Source organism: Spermophilus citellus (assembly GCF_964194105.1).
Source record: "Spermophilus citellus genome assembly, chromosome: 7".
Classification (NCBI taxonomy): Eukaryota; Metazoa; Chordata; class Mammalia; order Rodentia; family Sciuridae; genus Spermophilus; species Spermophilus citellus.
This window is the reverse complement of record NC_138188.1, coordinates 121,229,701-121,251,860: the sequence shown is the minus strand read 5'-3', so window position 1 is coordinate 121,251,860 and position 22,160 is coordinate 121,229,701. Positions and strand designations below refer to the sequence as shown.

The following is a 22,160-nucleotide window of genomic DNA, read 5'->3' as shown; positions in this document are numbered from 1 at the left end:
CGCGCTCGCCTGGCATGCGTGCGGCCCGGGTTCGATCCTCAGCACCACATACAAAAACAAAGATGTTGTGTCCGCCGAGAACTAAAATAAATATTAAAAATTTAAAAAAAAAATCCTCAGGGTGAAAAATGTCACATGCTCACAAGATTTTGCCTTTAAGGAAGCAGGCAGATTTATGGTATAGAGTGATAGCAAATTGGTGTACTATAATGGGTAAAAGCACTGGCTTTACAGGTTGGTCCAAGGTCAACAACTTTTAGTGTAATGATCCTGAAACAAACAACTTTGAGAGCCTTGATTTTGGTTTTTGATGTAATTCTTGCTCCCGGTGCAGGATAGGCTCAAATTCACAAGTATCCCACCTCAGCATACAGAGTAACTGGGATTTTAGGCATGCACCACTGTGCCTGGCTCATTTTAAAATATGAACCTTCGGGGTGATATTAAGAGCACTTCATAGTATGTGAGGCACTGGGTTCAATTTTTAGCACCACATATAAGTTAAAGGTCCATCAACAACTAAAAAAATATTAAGAGAAAACATGAACCTCCGAGTGTGGTGGAACATGCTTGTAATCTCAGTTAAGACTGAAGCAAGGTTCCAAGACTGAGGGCAGTTTCAGTAACTTAGTGAGACCCTGCCATAAAACTTAAGGGTCATAGTAGAGTACTCCTGGGCTCTTCAGTACAAAAACCAAACAAAACCAAGAATGAACCTTTCCATGTGACAGAGCCAAGAACAAAGTTGGAAGATAGGAGTGAAAAATCCATCTTAAAAACAGATGGTATAAATGGGACTTGTATTATTAACAGATCAACCCAAATACTTTTGTAGGATACATCAATGAGACATGGTTATTCCCAAGGATGCTGTATACCCTAGGCCAATAAATAGGCTGGGCAATTTCTTCTTGTCCTACCAACAACAAAAAACAAAAAAAAAAGGAGAGCTGGATTGAGACCACCTAGGCCCAAATGCCACCTTAGCAGCCTTTTGATCTATGTTACTTTACATAATTGTTAAGTGAAATTAATGCAAAACACATAAAAATAGCTGGGACATACTGAATTATATCTAAGTGCTATAAAAGCCAGTAGCATAACACCATTACCTATGACATTCTCAGAATTGGTTGGAAGAATAAATTAAATGTAAAAGAACTGATACCAAGGTATGTTCTAGGTAACCCTCAGGATGTGTGTGGAGGGTAAAGTTATATAACTTCTACTTATCCACTCTAAAGGTACTTCTGAGAAACACAATCTTAAAACAACAAAAAAACAAAGTATAAATCTCAGCCCAGGAAGCATACCGCATCAGGGCCTAAACAACTATCCTAATTACCACAAGATCAAAAGAAAACCAACACTTTTTTGTAAACTGAGTTGCACCAGTATTTTTGTCTCTTCATTTGCATTTATTTAACACAGTTCTCAAAACATTTGAGTGAAATTGGGCCTCCTTTGGTAAGCAAAGGACCTGAAAATATTTAAAAAATGAACAGGCAATGTCTTCAGTCCATCCATGACACAGGTGTAGTGTTCCCTTCTCTTACCCCACATTCGGAAGCACCCAGTTTTCTCATATAGTCTAAAAACTAGAACAAGAGTACATTTGTGGTGGAATGTATTGTTACTTGCTGATAACTAGATGAAATACCATTATCCCCTTGTAACAGCTTTTAAGAAACAGCCTTAAGGGATACAATGTGTAACTCTTCTTATTCCTCTGCTATGATACAGATTACATAAAAGCTGACAAATCCACATTTATAAGCATTAAGCGCTTGCTGTATTGAAAGAGTTTTACTTCTAATACTAGCAGTACAGAGTTACAGAGCATATTTTTAACATTTATTTGCAAGTATATTAAATATGGTTTATGTTTCATGGATTGGAGTAAAATGGGCAGTTTTGTCTTTAAATTTACTACTGACAAACTGGAATAGTTCTAAGCACTGATGTTAGAAAGAAAAGTAAAAATCAAATTGTTTATTGTTGCTTTTTACCATTTGGTAGCATTTTACACACAGGCTTCGATCTTCAGAATACCCTGGATTCAGTAGAAAAACCTTTTAAATGAAGTTTTGTACAATAGAAACTTCTCAGCAGTCAAAATTTGGACTGTAAAAAAATACATGCAAAACATACTTTTCTGAAAACACTTAACTTTGAACAAAGCACCGAACTACACAAATGCAGAATGAAAACAGCATTTCAACTCCACCAAAAGTAGTCATCATAAAAGGTGTAAAAGTCACCTAACTTCACTAGGCACTGTTCACTTTTTAAACATGAGACAATAAAAAATATTGTCCACAAACAATATCCCAGCTCTATGGCAGGTTTCAGAAAATCTTCAACTTCATGCTTTAATAGCGACCTGGAAAGAAAATGAAAAATAAACATGCTTTAATGCTAAGGGAGCAGTATATCAAGCTTATTTGAATGCTAAGAACTTTAAGACTATTCTATGATTAGGAAATTTCTAGCAGATTCCCTTTGTGGGAATAACAGACATGTGTGTACAAAAAATAGAAATGAGATAACCGATGTTAAATACTAGATATGAGAGATAAGAGTCTAAAAACCCGAACTGGGAGGGAGGGGATAAGTGTTGGGGAATGATCCTGGCTAACTTACGTTGTCATACTGCATACATGACTATGTAACAATGAATCCCATCATTAGGCACAGCTATGAGGTACCAATAAAAAAATGTGGAAAGCAAAAAAGTAGATGCAAGAACATATAAAGGACCCAATTCCAGTTGTCCAAAATTTGTAATAGTTCCCAAAGCAGAAAAAACAAAATGGTGACAGATTATGTTAGGCTTATTTAACAATTAAATGGATCCTAACATAGATATAATAGATATACAATGATAATACGTGGATCAACCCATTATTTGCAAAAAGATCACTCAACTAGCTGTAGATGCCAAGTCAGAACAAGTAATAATATTATAATATATAAACAAAATCATAAAGATAAAAAACTTACGCGGTGAGTAGGATCGAGATCTGGAACGTGACCTGTATCCTCCACGACTGTAGTAAGGAGAAGGTGACCGCCTTCTATAAACAAATGTCAAGGTTGTCTAAGTCTCTACAAATTGCGATTATACGACAAAAACTAGAAGGACCTAACAAACCTTTAATTTTTTTCATTAGTTAAGGCTTCAAAAGCTAAATTTTCAGAATGAACATCATACTGGGCCCTAGTGTATTGGAATAAGCATCTCCTAAAAACTATCAGGTTAAATACTCCTTGCTATATTCCATCAATATAACGTTATAAAAATCCCTTACCATTAATTACAACCACTTTTATGGAATAACACCATAAAGTTGACTAGTGTTTCAAGTAGGTTGTACTTATTTAAAAAAGAAAAACTGAGAAATTAAGAGTACAAGAACACAGCAGTCATAAGCAAATGACTACAAATCTGCATCCATATCCATGACTTAATTGCTTCCATTTATGAAATGACACCAATTACTTATTATAAATCAAATTAACTTTTATGAACACTACACCAAAGCCCTTTTTATTGTTAAACAGTTATTTTACTAAACTAAAAGAAATCCAATTTTGTGATGCCACTTAAAACTACCTATATAGCAAACAAACATCTTTAATGTTTTCTGATTTTGTCCAGATTTAAATTCTCTCCTGACATACCTGTAAATCTGATCCCTGTCTTGAGCAGCTCTCCATCCACCTCCTCCTCCACCTCCTCCTCTGTGAAGACAGAAAAGCAACATTTAGTTATAAGATAAAACGAAAACGAAGTGCAGCAGTTCACACCTCTAAGCTCAGTGTTTCAAGGGGCTGAGGCATGATGGCAAATTTATAAGGCCAGCCCCAGCAACCTAGGAGAGATCCCCCCCCCCCCGCAAAAAGAAAAAAGTGTGTGTGTGGGGTCAGGTATGGCTCCACAATCCCCAGTACCCCACAAAAAAAACTCATGAACCTTGAGTGAAACTAGTTGGGGGTGGGGGCACAATACTGGAAATAGAACCCAGAAGTATTCAACCACTGTGAGCTATATTCCTAGCTCTTTTTACTTTTTGAGTAAAGTCTTGCTAAGTTCTCCTGGCTGGCCTTGAAATTTGAAATTCTGTCTTAGCCTTCTGAGTCATGAGGGATTACAGGTGTTTGGCACTGTGCCCAGTGAATACTAGTGTTGTATAATAAATAGTCAATTTTGCCATCCTTTTTAGAAAATTGCACAGTGCTCTCTCTGGTGGCTAAAATGAGTATTAACACTACAGAACATTTCCAAGTAAATGCTACCAAGTGAATGAAAAATGAAGACTATAATCTTAGCCTCTACCCTTAAGTGTTATTTAATGTATTTCTTGCTTAGAAAGAACAAATATTTTTTGAGTTTGTGTGGGTTAAATGTTGGCAATGTCAAAAGCATACTTAATAAACTCACTCCTACAAACAGTGATATATAAACAATTTAATCGATTTTTCTTTTTTGGGTACTGGGGCTTGAACTCAGGGACACTTTACCACTGAGCTGAATCCCAAAACAGGCCTCAATCTGAACTCTGCCATCTTCTGGATCACTGGGATTACAGGAATGTGCAAATAAACCTGGCTAGGACAACTTCCAATTTCTTAAAATTTATCAAAGTACCATGCAAAAAGACATCCATACCTCAAAGCCACAAACCCATCAAGGTTAACTGTTATAGTTCATATCTAATCATCACATAAATTTACAATTTTACTTGATAGCTAAACTACCCAACCACTGTCAAAATGGAAACACATGCCAACTTTCAGGGAATTCAGCTGATTCATATACAATGTTTAAAATAAAGTTTTATTATTACTTTTATTATTTTAGTTATTATTTATTAACTTTTGGTAAAGTTCCCTTTAATATTTTAGAATCATTCAACAAAAATGCAAATACAGATACCAAATTAAAGACACATAATCCTTAAATTTGATTTAAACTCCAGCTTTTATTTCTTTTTGGCACTGAGGTCAAAAATCAAGACCGTGAGTATGCAAGTGCTCTGACACTGAGATATGGCCCCAACAGTAAAGCCTTTACTAAAACTAAGCTTTGTGTTGCTTTAAATAATACCTTACAATTGAGACTCAGAAGGGTAATGGCCTTCCATATAACATACCTGTATGATCTGCTATAGTAGTCCCGATCATCATAGCCTCGATCATATCCTCTGTCATAATAATCCCGACGGCGTGAGCTGCCACTGTGAATAATAATAAACCTTTTAAAAAATTCAAGTAGTCTTTTTATCTTCCCAGATAAGACTTGTGCTATTAAAAATCAGTACATATATATAGCAAAATACTATGCGGTGTTCTGGGTTTTTTAGTCAAGATCTATGTACACAACTGGATCTTTTTCTCCTGTACAAAAATAGTGGTATCTACAATATGTAGGTCTTCTCTGATATTTTAACTGGAAATGAATTCTATTATAATCCTCACCAATATCTGCCTTTCCCTTTTCTCATCCCTTGTAACAATATTTCATCTCTTTTGGTTAAGGAGGCTCACAGGTCCTAATCACTCATTTATTAAGCCAACTCATTGGTCTGGAGTTATGGCTCAGTGGTAGAGCCTGGTATATGTGAGGCACTGGGTTTGATCCTTAGCATCACATAAAAAAATGAACAAAATGAAGGTATTGTGTCCATCTACAACTAAAAAATACTTTATAAAGTTAATTCACTAGTTCACATTTCTTAGGAAAAATAAAATTTTATTTTTCTGAGTAGGCTAATTAAGGTTTAGCTGGGTCAGGAGAATATGGCAACCATGGAACATAGTCATATTCTCTATTATATGGAACATTATATTTAGATGTAAATGAATAATTCAAAGTTTTCTGTCAATATGGGTGGGGAGTCATTATAAGAAGTATTTTATACTTCAGTGCAGTCACTAAAGTCCATGCATTATACTCTGCAAAGAACACTTTAAAAAAACCTTGATTTTATCTACAACGGTTTGAGATTCCTATTATAGGAAATGATTTAAAGATGGCAAACAAAATCTGTGACACAAATAGAATTTTCCATCACATACAATCTACCTAGTTTTAGCTAGTTAAGAGATAAGAAAAATGATTTACGAGGTCACAGGACTTTATGTAGGTGTCACTTCATCTCAAGTGTTTTCAGGAAGAAATTAACAAACTTCACTGTCAATCACACTTTTATCTTCCAAGTAAACTTACTAGGTTGGTCTCCCCATGTAAATTCCTGGTGTTGGGGTATGTGGTCTTTTTGTTATAGAGAAATCAACTCTGATTCTACGTCCATCAAGCTCCATTCCATTGGCACGTTCTTTAGCCTTCAAGAGATAAAGATAAATAAATTGGTGTATGCATTTTAGACAAAAATACTAAATTATCCTATAGCTTTAAAAACAACCCAGTGGACGCTTTCAGTTAGTGTCAAACATTTAACATAGGCTAGAACATGAAATCTTAAAACTTAAAAATGAGTCATTTCATTTGGGAAAGCTGGTCGTAGAAACTTTTACTACAATTTAACAATATTCCCAGCTCTAAAGTGATGCATGGTTGATAAACTACATTATCTGAGAGCCAAATATGGCCAGTTGCCTGACTCTTAATGATCCATAAACTAACAATCTAAGTGGCTAGGAATCAAATGAAATCCATAAATGATTGAACACAGTGCCATACTTTCCTTTACATATGGATGCTTTTGGTTGTAAAAGCAGAACTGAGATCCTCTGATTTTACAAAGTTTTATTCACATATCCTCCTATCCAGAGTATACACCAACTGAAAAACTCTTATTTAAAAACAAAAATACCCCATTTCAAAGTGTTAGAAGTTTGATAATTTGAGGAAACAGCCTTTAACCTAAGCAGAATTTAAGTTTCTAGTTCCAATGTTACTACTTTAACTTTAGCACAGATTTTCAAGCCAGTGTTCATATAGCTGTAGCAAGTGAATCAGAAAATGCAGAAGCCTACTACACTGTCAGTGAGATTGGGCCAAATTGTGTAACTTTTGGCACCTACAACTAAAACAAATAAATAAAAAACATTAACCAGTATTGCTTCTGATTTTCTTGTTCCTTCTCCCTTAAGATGATGTCACAGCTACCACACCTTTTCATCTAAAGTCTGAAATGTAAATGCTGTTTGAATTTCACACATGAAAGTTCCACTACATCCTGCCTCAAGTCAAATCAAAATCCAAATAAACCACTCACTTGCCAATATACTTTTAAAAAATTAAAACATTAAGTTATAACCCTCACTTCAGATTATTTTCCACCTTAGAAAACAGCTCAATGTAAACACTGATACTCTAAATCACAGAATTATTAATATTCCTGTATTTTACTTATACATGCCAAAACAAATAACAGTGACATGTTGCAATCATCTCAAAATTATATGGAAAGAACAGATTTGTAGCACAGCTAGCCATAGCTGAGAACTATTCAAACTAGGTGATAGAACCAGATGTCTTAAATCATTTTTCTATTAATCCACATGGATTTGAAATTTCCCCACAATGAAAGGTTGAAAAAAGAATTCAATGTATAATTTGATATCTGAGGCTAGAAGGATTTACCTAAAACTGTAGTTACATATCTCCTATTTATACCATAAATAGCAAAAACTGTCCTTGTCTAAGCACTTGTCCATTAGTGCTTGGGAGTTAAACAGAAATCTTTTTTTTTTTCTTTTAATACAAAGTTAAATGTTTACTTACTTCCTTGGCATCATCTACATTTTCAAAATACACAAAGGCAAATCCTCTTGAACGCCTAGACTGCTGGTCATATACAATAGACACATCAGCAATGGGGCCATATTTAGAGAATACTTCTCTCAGATCTCTTTCTGTGGTATATAAGCTCAACCCAAATACTCCAAGACAACAGTTGGGGTCAGGATTTGCCTAGAAATAGAAAAAAGGGTATTAAACTTTGAAAACCTGTTTAGAGAAATAATGTGAAGGAACCCGTAAGATATATAATTAGACCAAATATCATTTAAAAATTACAAAACACTGCAAATATTTTAAAGAATGGGCACAAAGACCACAGAAGAACTTGTTGAGACCCTGTTTCAAAAGGGAGGAAAAAAGAAAAAGAAAAAAAAAAAAAAAAACAGGGCTGTAACTTAGTGGTAATGCAACCTGGATTTAATTCTCTGTAACAAAAACCAAGTAAAAAACATTCAGGCTTTTCACAAGAACACACATACCCAATGCTATAGTTATCACTTTGTCCATAGGCATTATTTCTATTGGCCCTGCCCAGATACTAAAGTTGGATGTTCAAATTGCTAGCACATACTGCTCCTACAATGAAAAACTTGTTTGCACATAACCTTCTTGTATACTGTAAATCATCACTACAAGGGCTGGGGCTCAATTCCCAGCACCAAAAACAGTATCAAAAAACACCACTATATTTCTTAATTGCCTACTAAAATGTACATGTCATGATGAAAAAATGGCACTAAAAAAAATTAGAAGTCAGCCCTCATTCATCGGTAGGTAAAAATTACAACTGTAGGGCCAGGGTGGTTGGTGGCTCAGTGGTAGAGTGCTTGCCTCACAAGTGTTAAGCACTGGGCTCAATCCTCAACACCACATAAAAATAAAGTAAGTTTTGTGTTCATCTTCAACTTAAAAAAAAAACCAGCTTTTGAAAAAATAATTACACCTGTACTAAAACAGACTTTTCTGTTATACCTTAAACAATTCGGTTATGTACCTATGAAAAAACTTGACTTAACAAAATAGGCACAGTAACAGTAATTATATGAATATGGTCTCAGCTGCTTTCAGATGGCGAAGTGAGTAATGGTGGGGGTAGCATAATGCGGTGTAAACATGTTGTACAAAGGGATGGCTCATGCCTTGCCTAGGAAACAGCACAGCACCTGATTACATCATGCTAGTGATGGAGTATTTTCTGGAAATCAGCAAATAAATGCAACCCAAGAGGATGTATACCAAACCATTTTTAACACGTATTAAGCAGTCTGCATTGATACAACAAAAAGACCATGTTACTAACTTTCCAGTTTCCACAATGAAATTACCAGGTTTCACTTTTATATATCACAATTTACTAGGGAAATTACATTCCATTTTAAAAACAAACTCCTTATACCAAAAATAAGTTTAAAATCAAATGAAAAAACTTAGGAGAGCACCTTTTAAAATTTATAAACCACGCCCCAGAATTATAAGTAACATCAGTATGGAACTGTATGTTATACTGCTAATAGCTCCACTTTCCATGTTAGTTTTTTATTGGGCAGTGGTAACCTACTGGGGACTGAACCCAAGAGTACTTTTACTAGAGTACTTGTTTTTATTGAGACAGGTTGGCCGTAAACCTGGGGATCCTCCCGCCTCATCTCAAAGTCACTGGGATTATGATTATAGGCAGGTGTCACAGGCCAGCTATAAAAACCATTTCTTGGTTGGGGGAGGGAATGAGATGGGAATAAATTTAGGCAGTACTGCTTAAAAAAGTTTTTCATCTTACCCGATTGCCAACATGGCGCCTTCGAGTAGACATGGGAGAATGACTGTGGCTGTGTCGTCTGCGATAATCTCTACTGTAAGACCTGCTACGGGAACGTCTATGGGAGCGGGAGCGGGAGCGGGACCTTGTATAATGCCTCCGAGAGCTTCTTCTGGATCTAGACCTGTTAAGACAAAGGCTTAAAGGTTATAATAAATAACTGAAACAGATATGACTTTCAATGCTTTTATTACTGGAGGTTAAACTCCCAAAGAGGGATACAATCTAGATATGTTAACATGATCACCAATTTAAGTGGAGTCCATTTTTTCTTCTTTCTATTCATTTCAACTTTGCTAGAAGTGTTGTCAAAACCACAAGCTATACCAACATTTCTTCAAATTAACAAAAGGTGAAATCAAATTTATACTCATCTTCTGAAAAAAAATCAAGGCATGCAGCACTTTACTAGCTTAGTTTATGCACATCTTTTGCTTTTAATACCACTCTATTTCTGTCTCCCACTACTCATTTTAACACAATCATAAAATCACCACCACAGGCAGTTTTTTTTACCAGTAGTTTATTTTTTAAAAGATCAATAAGTGGCTCTCGACTAGCATTACCACACAATCCAGGACACATTTGAGAGAAGAGGTGCTATAATTATGCCTGAAGAGGCATTAATAACCTGCGACTGTTCCAAGCAAAGCAGGATGCACAGCCTTCTCTTAACACACACAAAAGAGCTCCCAAACCCCTCCAACACTGTGGTAAGGTTTTTAATCCACACTGGACTACACCTATTTAAAAGAACTGCAATTAATGAAAACTAATGTTTTAATATTTGCCAAACTAACGAACAGTTTGCTTATAGTGAATCCTCACAACTTCAAAAAACTAATATAACTTGCCTTTTATAGATAATAAGCTAAAGTTGAAAAGTAAGTAAGTAATCTGCCCAAGCCAGCAAAAATACAGGTAAGATTTGAACCCTGACTCCAAAAGCCCAGGCTCTTAACCACTTAAAGTCTCTCTTCCACAACTTAGGTTGGTTTCTAGTACCAATATTAAATAAGCCAACAAAAGATCTAACCCTCTCTATCTTCCTAGTTTAACAAAGCACACACCAATTTCAGAGCTAAGAGAAACAGAAGAAAATCTCAAGATTGTCTTTCTTACCTAGATTCAGATCTGGACCTGGACTTTGATCTGGAACGCCTGGAATCTTCCTTGGAGCGAGACCTTGCAGGGGTATGCCTTGCAGATTTCCCCGATCCGTGAGCACTTCCACTTCTGGAAGCAGAACGGGATTCCTACACGTAGATGTCAAAAGTTTAATTTGTATACTTTCTGGGCAACTTCAAAAACAAACAAGCTGCTGTGAGGTAAATGGTGAGGAGAGCAATCCTCTTCCAAAGATAAGAAAACATAGGTAAGGGCAGGAATTGCATATACCTGGTATAATAGTTTCATTCCTCCAACTGACATAAGTCAATTAATTTGTCCTTTCTTCCACCTTTCTGGAGCAGGAATAAGGGTTACCTGATCCCACTCCCTGAAGAAAGGGTGGTTAAGGGAACTGTCCAAGGATTGTATTTTGGGAATGTTACTCCATAAAGACCAGGGTGAGAAAGAATCTTATTAACTATGAAATCTATAACTTATTTTTTCAGTTAAGTTACAATCAATTTAAAAACCCTACAGAATTTGCAAAACTTACTTTTAGAATGCTATTGATAGTTTTCATAAGACTTCAAATTTTCAAGAGTTGTATTTATTGTTAAATGCGGAAAGAGACAAGGACAATGATCTCATTTAAGTCCTAAAGGTGGAAACCTAGTGGAAAGCAAGGACCAGCCATATAGACATTAAATAAATTCTATAAGACCCTAGGTTCATCTAATGGTGGGAGGCTCCTAAGAAATTCAACGTAATCAGATGGAGCTATAGTAGAAAGGCAATGGCCTGTTAAGACCTAGATTTCTCAGCTACATGGAGACAGGACAGGGTAAACTTATAAGAAACTGAGAATAAGTAAACTAGAAATGTTATATAAAAAATACATATTAAAACCAAGACAGATTAAATCATCAACTACTAATCTAGGGTCCAGGAAGGAAAGATGATCAGGAACTACAAGCAAAAACTGAAGTCTAGATAATCTGTGTACTCTAAGCTTTCTCAATCAAAATTCAAGTAGCTGGCAGGTGAGTAGCACAAAAAAGATCTCAAAAAGAAACCAGCAAAGGATAATGTCTCAATAGGATATTTAATTCAATGAGTTAACGGCACATGTCAAACAGCAGAAGAGGCATGTGCAATATAGCTAGTAACAGAATTAGGGAAAAGTTCTGCAAATTGTACCAAGAAGATAAGAGACTCCAAGTCTTTGATAACTAAGCTCTCACCAAGCAAGACAGCATTCATTGTAGGTTTTCCAATTTAAGACCTAGAAATCCAAAATGAAACTCTACCTGAGACACAGCACAAATGGCCAGGTTGAAAATGAAGCAATTTTACAGTATTAAGTCACTGTAAAGTCTGAATCCAAATATAAGTTATCACAAGAGATCGCCCCTCTCTCTGCCAAACTTCAGAAAATTCTGGCATCTCTAAAAGGCTTTAATTACAGTTTAAAAACCTTTTAGAATACAAACTTTTTTTACAGGATAGTGGAAAACACTCAGAAGATCCTTTCTATGATGCCTTGGGAGAGGGGGGAATCAGGGGGGCAAGGGGTGTAGATAGCACCAAACAGATAAGATCAAGTTTAAGTTCAAAAATAGGGAAGAAAAGTCTAAGAAAATGAATTTGGGTCTCTACACCACAAACAACTTTTTGAAATGCTACACAGGCTTTCCTGTCTACCAATCCTCCTCTTCAATAAATGACTGCAAAGACAAGAAAAAGAACCTCAGATTGTTGTTGAGAAATAGATACCCTCAGGTTTAAAGATGTATTGCTATACTGGAAACCCCAATTTACAAGCCCTTAGATTTCTCTATTCAATGTTCCAACAAACATTTAGAAAGACATTTTATCTCTACTCTCAATACGCCTCAAAAATATGAGTGCAAATTTTACCATCTTCACTACAAGCAAAAGCTAATCTAGAAGAGAAGATAAATGAGGAACAAGTTATATAAATGCTTCTATTCCAGTGCTAGAAATATAACTTAATGGAATAAGCTTTAATAGAAACCAAATAGAACTACTTGCTCATGAAGGAGAGAACACCAATGCCTTACAGTTAACAGTTAAAATCTCTAAAGTTATAGCTAACAAATTTTTAACACTGGAACTTGAATATAAAGGAAGATCAGGTACAGAGAGGCAAGAACCCTTTTCACAAATTTCTTGGCTTCAATCAACAGAAAAGCTTTATTCCAAGCTGAGATGCTTTAGTCTGTTTCACAAGAGTTCACTCAGCCTCAGAATCTAACAGGCTATGCAAAATTTCATAATAATTTCTTATACCAAGAGTAAGGGGAATACCCTGTCTACTGCCATCTGGTTAACACCTAAATAGTACCTCTACTTTCTTTCCTATAAGGGATATTTTCTTGGAAAATTAAAGCCTTCTGCCACTTAGCTGGTTGGGAAGATATATGTAAGGAATTTAGTTTGTTTAAAAGAAATGAGACCTAAAAGATTAGCCAAATCCAAAGCATAAATTAAGTCTTAATACACAGGCAAATCTATAAAACCAGTTGGGGAAAAGCCCCTACACAGGATACTTCAAATTCCATACCCAGGGCAGACAAAGTTATAGGTGTCAATACATTAAAACCCTACCAAAAAGAACTGCTAAGGACACATGCCTTTAGCATCAATACAATAAAGCCAAAAATTCCCTGAAAAATGCTCAGAGAATCCTGGTTCTTATTGATTGGCTCTTAGTCATACATTAATATACAACCTACAAGAAATACAAATTTAAAAAAAATAATTTAAAAAATAAGCCTTCCAACAAAATATGACATCTCCCTATTGAGAACAGTGATAATCTAAAAAATTATTTGAAAGAGATGATAAAAACAGAAATAACCCTCCAATCCCTATATTATTCAAAAAACTAGATGCAGTATATTAGAACAAGAGCTCATAAACAAGAGGTATCCACTAAACCTCTTTAATATTTCAAAATACAGGGCCCTAGCCTGGAATCTATTGAGTAAGTCTGGAGTTGGGCACCCACTCGTTAAAATCAAAGTACACTTGAATATGATGCTAGATTAGTCTGACTCAATTTCAGAAGTTATAAGCTTTCTATTTGATCCCCCCGCCCTCCTGGAACCATGTTTCTATTCATCCCTAACATTTATCAACACTCCTGATTATTTTTCTTCCCTATACTGCCTGTCCCAGGACAAAGGCCTGTAACTTCCCTTGTCTCCCCAATGGCCCAGGGAGGAGCCACACTAATACCCAAAGATGACTTGGCCAAGAAGGAATAGATGTTGACAATCCACCAGCATTCAGCATCAACATTTTTACCTTAAGTCTTTCCAGTTTGGGCCACATAATTAAATTTCATACTGGTTCCGATAGTTTATGGGGCTAAAAGGCCCCTTTCTCTAGACTTTTCAGGTCTCTTGATAAAAGAACCCAAGGGCTTGAACAGAAATATTCATAATTTTTACCTCTGCTATGTGCAAAATCAGCATTATTCATGTCGTTATACTGGTTTATTTATAGCAAGTTTCACAAAGTAACAATTAAGGCAAAATGAATACAAAAACTCTTTATAAATGGGAATATTTTTCTTCTGTTTACAAAATGCAATAATATAAAAAGTACAACTTTCACACTGTGATAATAGGCCCCAAGTATCAAAAAAATGGATCCTGTAGGTTTCAGGGGTAAATTACTTTCTCCAAGAGCTTTAAGACCTACACCTGAAAGTTTTAAAGCTGCCTTCAGTTTATCCAAAAAAGGGGGGGGGGGGTATTAAGATGATACCCTTGGCATTCTAAATTGGGTAGAAGACAACTGTTGGGTGGTTACTAATTATTTTGATATGTGTACTTGTCCCATCCAACCAGGGGCAACAACATCACACCATCATCTGACTCTTCTTGGCTACAATGAAACACAGAAAGAGAAAAGACAGAACTTTGAGTTGGTTTCCTCAGGAAGTAATAGGGATAGCAGTCTAGAAAAAAGCTATTTTAGAATCTGTCTTTAATATCATAATAGCTAAACATTGATAACAGAAAATGGAACAAAGCACCTATTACTACTATTACATTTTGAATTAGCTATCCTGTTTCACTTGTATGACCCACCTCTTCCAAGGAAAGGTACTGTATTTTAGCGGAAACCTTAGTCATTTGGCTGGAACAAGCATTAAACAAAATTTGAAGAATCATTCCTATTTGGCACATATGCATCTGAATATTAGGGCCTAAATGGTTGCAGCTTTCCACTAACACCATTTGGGAAAAAACTAATGCTTTCATTCCAAAATTTAACTATCCTGGTTCAATGCTTTGCTTGGATTTTGGGGGTTTGGCTTCATAACCATCCTGGTGACATTCTTTTAAAAACTTCCAACAGAAAAACATTATAATCATATATTATTTAGTACTGAAGGATAAAGGTCAGTGCATTAAGAGTTGGGAGGATGGAGGTGGCATATACCACCAGCAGTTCCAACTTGTAAGGTACTCATGTCCCAGAACAAGCTTAGTTAGATGAAAAATCTAAGGGACAACAGGAGGCCAACTGTTACCCATGCTGGAGAGCTTATCACTGCCTAGTATTTGACTACAAATGATTATTTTTAAAGAATTGCATTTCAATCATTTGACTAAGCAGTTAAAATTAGAATTACCTAATTTATACGTTTCCCTTGGAAGGCACTTCGTTACCCTGTATATATTTTCTTCTATTAAACAAATAATGCATGCATGTTTAGCAAAATATACAGGGACACATAAACAGACTAGTAATTACTTAGCGTAGTGCTTTCTGATTCCAGATTACTTCTTATCTTAACTTCATTTTTATTTCTTTTCTTCATTCTTCCGTTTCAAATTCTGACTTCTTTCATCTTCCCCACTTCACACAAATTGCTCAATATTCTACAAGTGGGACTTCTGGTCTGATAATTAGCATGCATTCTTTCTTTTATTTTTTCAAATTTCAGCTTCACTTATTCCTGAGCTTCAAATACTCATTTATAAAACTTGTCAAATGACGACTTCCGCATTTTCCTTCTTCAACATTAACCTTAATAGAAAAAGAACAGGATGAAGAATATTTTAAAACTCCGGGATAAAATCCAGTGCCAAAACTGAAACTAGAAAAAAAAATCCCTTGTCGTTTTGGATTAAAAAAAAAAAAAACTAGAATATGCAGTTCAAAAATCAGAAACTACAGTTTTCTGTTGTTTCTAGTATATGATAATCTCATGTCTACTCCAAATAGACTTATCATGCGTTTTAAGTTGAATGTGAAGTGCGCCACTGAACATTTACTGTTCATTTAACATTTTAGAACTGTTAATTACATTTCACACTTCTTAAGATTGTATTCATCAAGAGAAAATCTTAAGTGTCAAAAGCACATCTCTAGTCAAAAAGTGACACATTAATACAAAAGTGCAAGAAAGGAAAGCACGGACAATTCATTTGTACAATGATGACAAAGGCTCAGGGTTGAAGAGGTTTACAATATTGTGACTTGTCTAGATAGGATAAAGAAACGTATCTTATGTCACACATTTTTGTACTGTATATTTTAAAGAGCACTGTTAGACAATGTCAGGGAACCTGACAATTTGGAACTATAGTGTTCAACCCACCCCTGGGAAAGCTGCTCTATTGAAGTTTTATAGTATGAATCGTGTAATTACTAAATTTAGAACTAAAATCAGCAAAAATTAAGTCAACCTACTACTGTATGCCAGTAGCTATGAAGGAAAAGATCAAACCTGAGTCCAACAGTAGTATTTCCAAAGATTTTTCTGGTAATGTTTTCCCCTTGATGAACAAAGTATTAAAGTTTGGAAATCACGGGGAGCAAAATTCTACTTTATAAGGTGGCAATATAGAAAACTATAGCTCACCTCCACAGATGATGATTTAAAAGACTCAACTTAGCAGATTAGTGTAAACAAAATACTAATACTGCCTGCATGAAACATTCTGCATTATCATATAATCTTTCATTTAATGCCATTCATTTCCTCTCCTATATTTTCCTTTTGGAAAAAAAATTCTTAAAAGAAAAAAAAAAATCATAGGTAAGTCTTTACACCTATCTGGGTATAAAGATAACCATGGCTATCCTGGGAAGTATTTTCTAAAAAAGTAAAAACAATTTCCAGTCTAGTTTTACAGTCAATTATTGTTTATTTAATCTGGGAAAAGACAAATAGCTTTTTATTTAAGGGAATCATACTAATTGGTTTTCTTTTAATATCCATCACTAAAATGTAATGGGAAATGTTTGCTGGTAACACAAATGTAATCGTGGAATCAGAATGCCCAAGCAGGTTTCCTTAGGGCCTCCTAAAGATTATGTACAGATACAGGGCTTAGATGCTGAAAATACTGGAACAGAGGCCAAAGATCTAGGTAACAACTGTTTACAATACGGGGACACCTGGCTCTTATTTCATTACCCCTTTCCAATTTTCCTCCTATATTTTAAGAAACCAGACTAAATAACAAATATTATGCTTATTTCAACTCAGTTTCTAAGTTCAAGTGGCCACTTTATAAGCCTCCGGAGGGCAACAATTAGGCTAATGTTATATATTTGGTTAAGAGACCCTACTTAGAAAATAAACTTGTCCCATCAGCAATACAATTTGTTACAAAGTTTCTAGAGACTACAAACTGGAGTCCATTTAACATTACACATGCACAATCTCAGCAAGCTGACAAGGTTATATTTTATAATATTTTAATAACTGGAAAGGGCATTGGCAAAGAAAATCTAGGATCTTGCTAAAAAAAAAAATAAAAATAAAGACTTGCCTGAATCTTTTAGAAAATTTATTGCAAAAACACAACCCTTAAATTTGCATTCATTAAAGTACATTCAGCACAAGCAAATACAAGTATGCTTTTTGTTGTTTTATCTACAAGCACAAAAATTTTATGCAAGAGCCTCATCCAAGCTGCAGTATGTGACAATTTAGACTGACAAAAGTAACAATCTGAAAATAATTAACCTCCAAAACCCAATTCAAAGCAAAGATTTTTGGGGACTTTGAAGACTACAGTTTGCTATGGTGAATTTTTTTTTTTTGCCTTACAGTTTAAACCAATAAAAATTGATAATATCTAATTCTATGACATACCCAGAATACTAACCTGGGTAAACAGTTAAAATTCCTGAACATCAATCACCATTCTTTGTAAGAAGATAATAGTTATGTACAAGCTCTTGTCAACATTTACAAATTATTTCTAAGGCTCAGATGTACACAACTGTAGCTCTCTCCTTGTCTTGGGTAAAATATGAACAACTATAAAAGCATTAATGTTTAGGTTTGGGGTCTCAACAAAGGGGAAATGCTGTATAAACAAAGCAAATACCATTAAAACTTCTCTCATCATCTGAATTCCTCTTCACTTTTCACAAAACCAGCAGTACTTACCTTGTAAAATCACTTGTAATTTCAGTTTGAAAATGCCACCTTCTAGATCCAGACATTATTCACTCTATTAAAAACATTCTTATTTAAACCAAGGGAAAAGATTTCAACCTGGTTTCAACAGACATATCTAACCAGTCACAGTGATACAAAACAATGCAAACTATTTCCTCACACTTATTTTTAATTCAATCTTTTTTAAAAAAAATTTATTTTTTTAGGACACAATACCCTTATTTTATTTATTTATTTTTATGTGGTGCTGAGGACTGAACCCAGGGTCTCACATGTGCTAGGTCACAACCCCAGCCCCTTAATTAAACCTTTAGTAAAAGGAGTTTGGTGTGAGGACTTTAGACTAAAGAGTCTTCTGGAGATGTTTCAATTTTGAAAATTAAAATTTAGAGCAACAGGTTAAAAATAAGGAACAAATATATCCCAAGATTAAACAGAAAAACTGTAGAAATTTGAAAGGCAATGTGATGGGATAGAATCCAAACTATTCATCTCTTCACAGAGTAAGTGGCTGTCTCAAATACATTGCTTCTACAAAGTAAATACTCCATCAAATTATTTGTTTGGCCAAAACATTAAAGAGACTGGTTTGGCAAAAACTTAAAATACCCAGTCTACAAATAGGGTACAGTCCTTAGTTTCTGTATCCTTGATGTAAAGTTTCAAACTAGCCAAAATCCCAAAGAGGGGAGAATATTATACTGTGTTGCTACCAAACATGCAAACATGATAGTGTGATCATGTCTAGATTTTAAACTTACACCTCTAAACTTAATAACTCAAGTGTTCTTATATTCAGAATTATGAAGGGATGTAAACGTTAGGCTTGCCTTTTTAAAAATGTAAGCCATTTTTAAGAAATTCTGGAAGAAACTTATGCATTAAAAAAATTTCCACATGAAAGTAGGGATATGGGATACACTGAGCCACAGTTCTAGGCGTAAATACATTCACCCATTCAATATCTGTAACCAAATGGGAGAATAATTTAGTCCAAACACAAACCTTAAATCTTCAGGAAAAGAAGAGCTTCTAAAGTCTAAAGAGGGTGGAGGAAAAACAGTACTAGGGAAGTTGGGGTGTTGAACATAGGAGTGGCTGGATGAGACAAAAAAGAGAAAAGATTCCAGCTGATTTGAAGAGATTGGTGTTATTTACATTAGTTTACAATGTTTAACAGCCAAAACCAGAGGTCAAATGAAAAAATGAGGCCATTTTCCCCCCCAGGCTTCAGAGATGTCATTTATACTGAACATATCCAAGATTAACCTTGAACATGTTTTTCACTGCTCACTTCCAAAAGGAAAGGCTAGTCAATCAGACTTGACCACTATTGCTTTGCATCACACAAATACGTATATACTACCTACGTGCCCGCTGACTGGGGCTTGAACAATCAAGTATTACTTTTATATTATGCCATTGAATTTTATAGTTTTGCTAAGCTTATCTTGGTGCTCCAAATGTGTTCCAGGTTTCCAATCATTTAAAGGTTCTAATTGGAAAGGAAACACAAACATACAACAATGTGGAAGTATTTTTTAAATTTCAAAACTTAGAAAATCTATTTTAAAAAGCAAAGGCTCTTACGTAAAAGAAGTATCAATTAACACAACCTTTTTCTCCCCTTCTTCATTTTATCAAATACCCATTCGGGTTTGTGAGAAACACCAGAAAGTAAAACTTTCAAATTAGGAGGCACAGTTTCATTTGAGCCAGCTCCATTTCAAACTGAGACTGATTTCTTCCTTCAATCATTTCCTTCTCCATATATTTACTAGTTAATTCTTTGAACAATTTTTCCCACACCTCAGGAGGACGCTATATTTAACTTCTTCAAATATTTTCAACTGGGAACTTTCATCAGAAATAAATCATTTGGTACTCCCTGAAGAGTACAAAATATCCAGTAATTGGTGTTAATAACTTAACACTTTAAAATCATTTGCTCTTCAGGCCAAGCACCAGCAAGAGTATATCCAAATAGTGTATTCTGGTCGGCAGCAACCAGACAAAGTCACAAGCTACACTGAAGACTTGTGGGTTAAAATCAAACTTTCTTAGCCCAAGGAAGAGCTTTAAAACAAAAACGCCCTGGTGACGTTAGTCAACAATGTTTTGGGGAAACATCAAAATCTAAAAACCTAATGTTTATTTATCTATATGTATAAGCAAGGTCTCATTAGTTCAAACCAAATTAATCAGATTTGGTTTCAAGTTCACTGTCATACAGCAGTTCTCTAAAAATACTTTCTACTAAACCACCTAAGAAAATCTTTTAAATGTTAAAGAGTTTAATAAGATGTTTAAATAGGATTTACTTGACCAATGGTATTCAGACTTTAAGGCAGCTTTACAAGAAAAAAAAATTAACAAAGTGTACTAGAAAAACAAATACCAACTCATAACCAACCAACAAAAAAAAGCCTGCTCAACTTATTCCTGTAAGTCTCAAAAGATGATTTCTATGATACTTATTACCTTTCTTTCAACAAGTTTTCCTTAAGCTCCAAACATTTTAGCAAGCCTCCCCCCCTTTACCACCATTCGGTGCTTTCCGTATCTCACATCCAAAGCCCCACAGCTAAGCGATGCTGTTTAAGCTTAGAAACCATCTCATTCTCCCAATCTAGGAACGTAATCAACGCCCACCTTTAGGAGGTGTAAACAAAGAGTACCAACACGTGGTGGTTCTCGGGATCGGAACGTCCCAAAACAAAGGAAATAACGGCGCCATAAATTGTTGCCCGCCAATTTCTCCTTCACAATCCCATGGGGGGGAAAAAATCTCCGTAAAACAATCTTGGCGAGCTTAAGGTTCCGTTTACTAGGACACCGACGACGGTTTTTGCCCGGAACGCCCCTTCGATACAAGAGCGGCATTCCTTTTAGGCCAAACACAAAGCCCGCACGCCATCCGCCCAAAACTAACGGGCCCAGCATTTACGTCAGATTGTTTCCAGCTTAAACGAGGCCAAGTACACCCTAGATACTGTGCTTTCCATTGCCATAAAAAAGACCTTCGCTGACCTAAACACTGGGCTAAAGGCCCTCAAAACGTCTCCCCGCGCCCCACGCGGCTCTCCGAGGCGCGGCCCGCGGTAGGCCTTGCCAGCGTCGGAGCGCCGCTCCTCCGCCATTTTGTGCCTCTGGCTGCGCGCCCGGACCGCCAGCCCAAGATGGCTGCGGCGAGGCTTCGCAGGGAGCAACGGCGAAATAGGATACCGCTCCCCTCCCCCAACACCGAGGGGACACCGCGGCCATTTTTAATCTCTCCCCCCTCCTTATAACGGAAAAAACGGCCGTCTTGGGAACGAAGCCACATAACCGGTTGGCGGCTTCCTTTTCGACCAAAGACACGTATATACAAAGGCTTTTTAAACGTTGTCACCTATCCCTCCTGGCTTCAGACTTGGGGGCCTAATACGCTTCCGACTCCTGGCCGAGGCCAATGGGCCTAGAAACAGATGCAAGAAGCTGGGACCACACAGCCACCCCCTACACCACCTATACGTACCCGCTCGCCGTAATTCTGCTCGCCGCTGTCGCTCATGACTCCTAGCTGACGTCGCTGCTCGCTGGGCTTCAGTCGAAGCTGCCAACCTCTTGCGCCTTCTCGACAGAGGCTCCGCCGCAGCCTCGCAGGACACACGGGTTGCCGAGCCGCTCAGAGCCGAAACGCCCCGCACCACCTCCGCTCGGGCTCTAGCTCTGCCGGACGTGACGCGGCACTCCTTAACCCGGCTCCTCCCTCTCAAGAACGCGCGCTTTCTCGGCCCCGCCCCTCCGCGCCAGGCCCTCACAGCTCAGCGGTGGCTGGTTCCGAACCGGATGTGACGTCGGCCCCGCCCTCTCGTGCTGCTCCACCCCTGTCTCTCCTCCTCTGTTGGGCGGGAAAGTGAGTGTGTCTCAAGGCCTCAGAGGTTGTAGCCTCGGGACACAGTGATGTCACCAGCCAGATCTGAATCGCTTCTGAAACTCTCCCAGGAGAACACTGAAGGTGG

General features: G+C 36.5%; 1 protein-coding gene across 2 annotated transcripts; it reads right to left on the bottom strand.

Annotated features, from left to right (window-relative positions):
* Nucleotides 1-1,386: 1,386 nt before the first annotated feature.
* Nucleotides 1,387-21,897, bottom strand: TRA2B (transformer 2 beta homolog). Of its 2 annotated transcripts, XM_081302152.1 has the most exons (9): nt 21,674-21,887; nt 10,710-10,843; nt 9,549-9,711; nt 7,754-7,942; nt 6,233-6,348; nt 5,157-5,240; nt 3,685-3,744; nt 3,004-3,077; nt 1,387-2,383 (listed from the first exon to the last, which is right to left on the bottom strand). In XM_081302152.1, the coding sequence occupies exons 1-9, from the start codon at nt 21,707-21,709 to the stop codon at nt 2,373-2,375; spliced, it is 867 nt and encodes a 288-aa protein (XP_081158278.1). In that variant the 5' UTR covers nt 21,710-21,887; the 3' UTR covers nt 1,387-2,372. The 2 variants fall into 2 exon arrangements, with proteins under 2 accessions (XP_081158278.1, XP_081158279.1); XM_081302153.1 differs by lacking the exon at nt 10,710-10,843 and having other exon boundaries at nt 21,674-21,897.
* Nucleotides 21,898-22,160: the final 263 nt, after the last annotated feature.

Excerpts from the sequence above, each read along its gene's own strand:
- TRA2B (XM_081302152.1), bottom strand. The coding sequence starts at position 21,709 with ATGAGCGACAGCGGCGAGCAGAATTACGGCGAGCGG. Across the intron at positions 10,844-21,673 it reads AGCAGAATTACGGCGAGCGG|GAATCCCGTTCTGCTTCCAG; the intron begins GTACGTATAGGT and ends ATCTACGTGTAG. Across the intron at positions 6,349-7,753 it reads ATGTAGATGATGCCAAGGAA|GCTAAAGAACGTGCCAATGG; the intron begins GTAAGTAAACAT and ends TATCTCTTGAAG.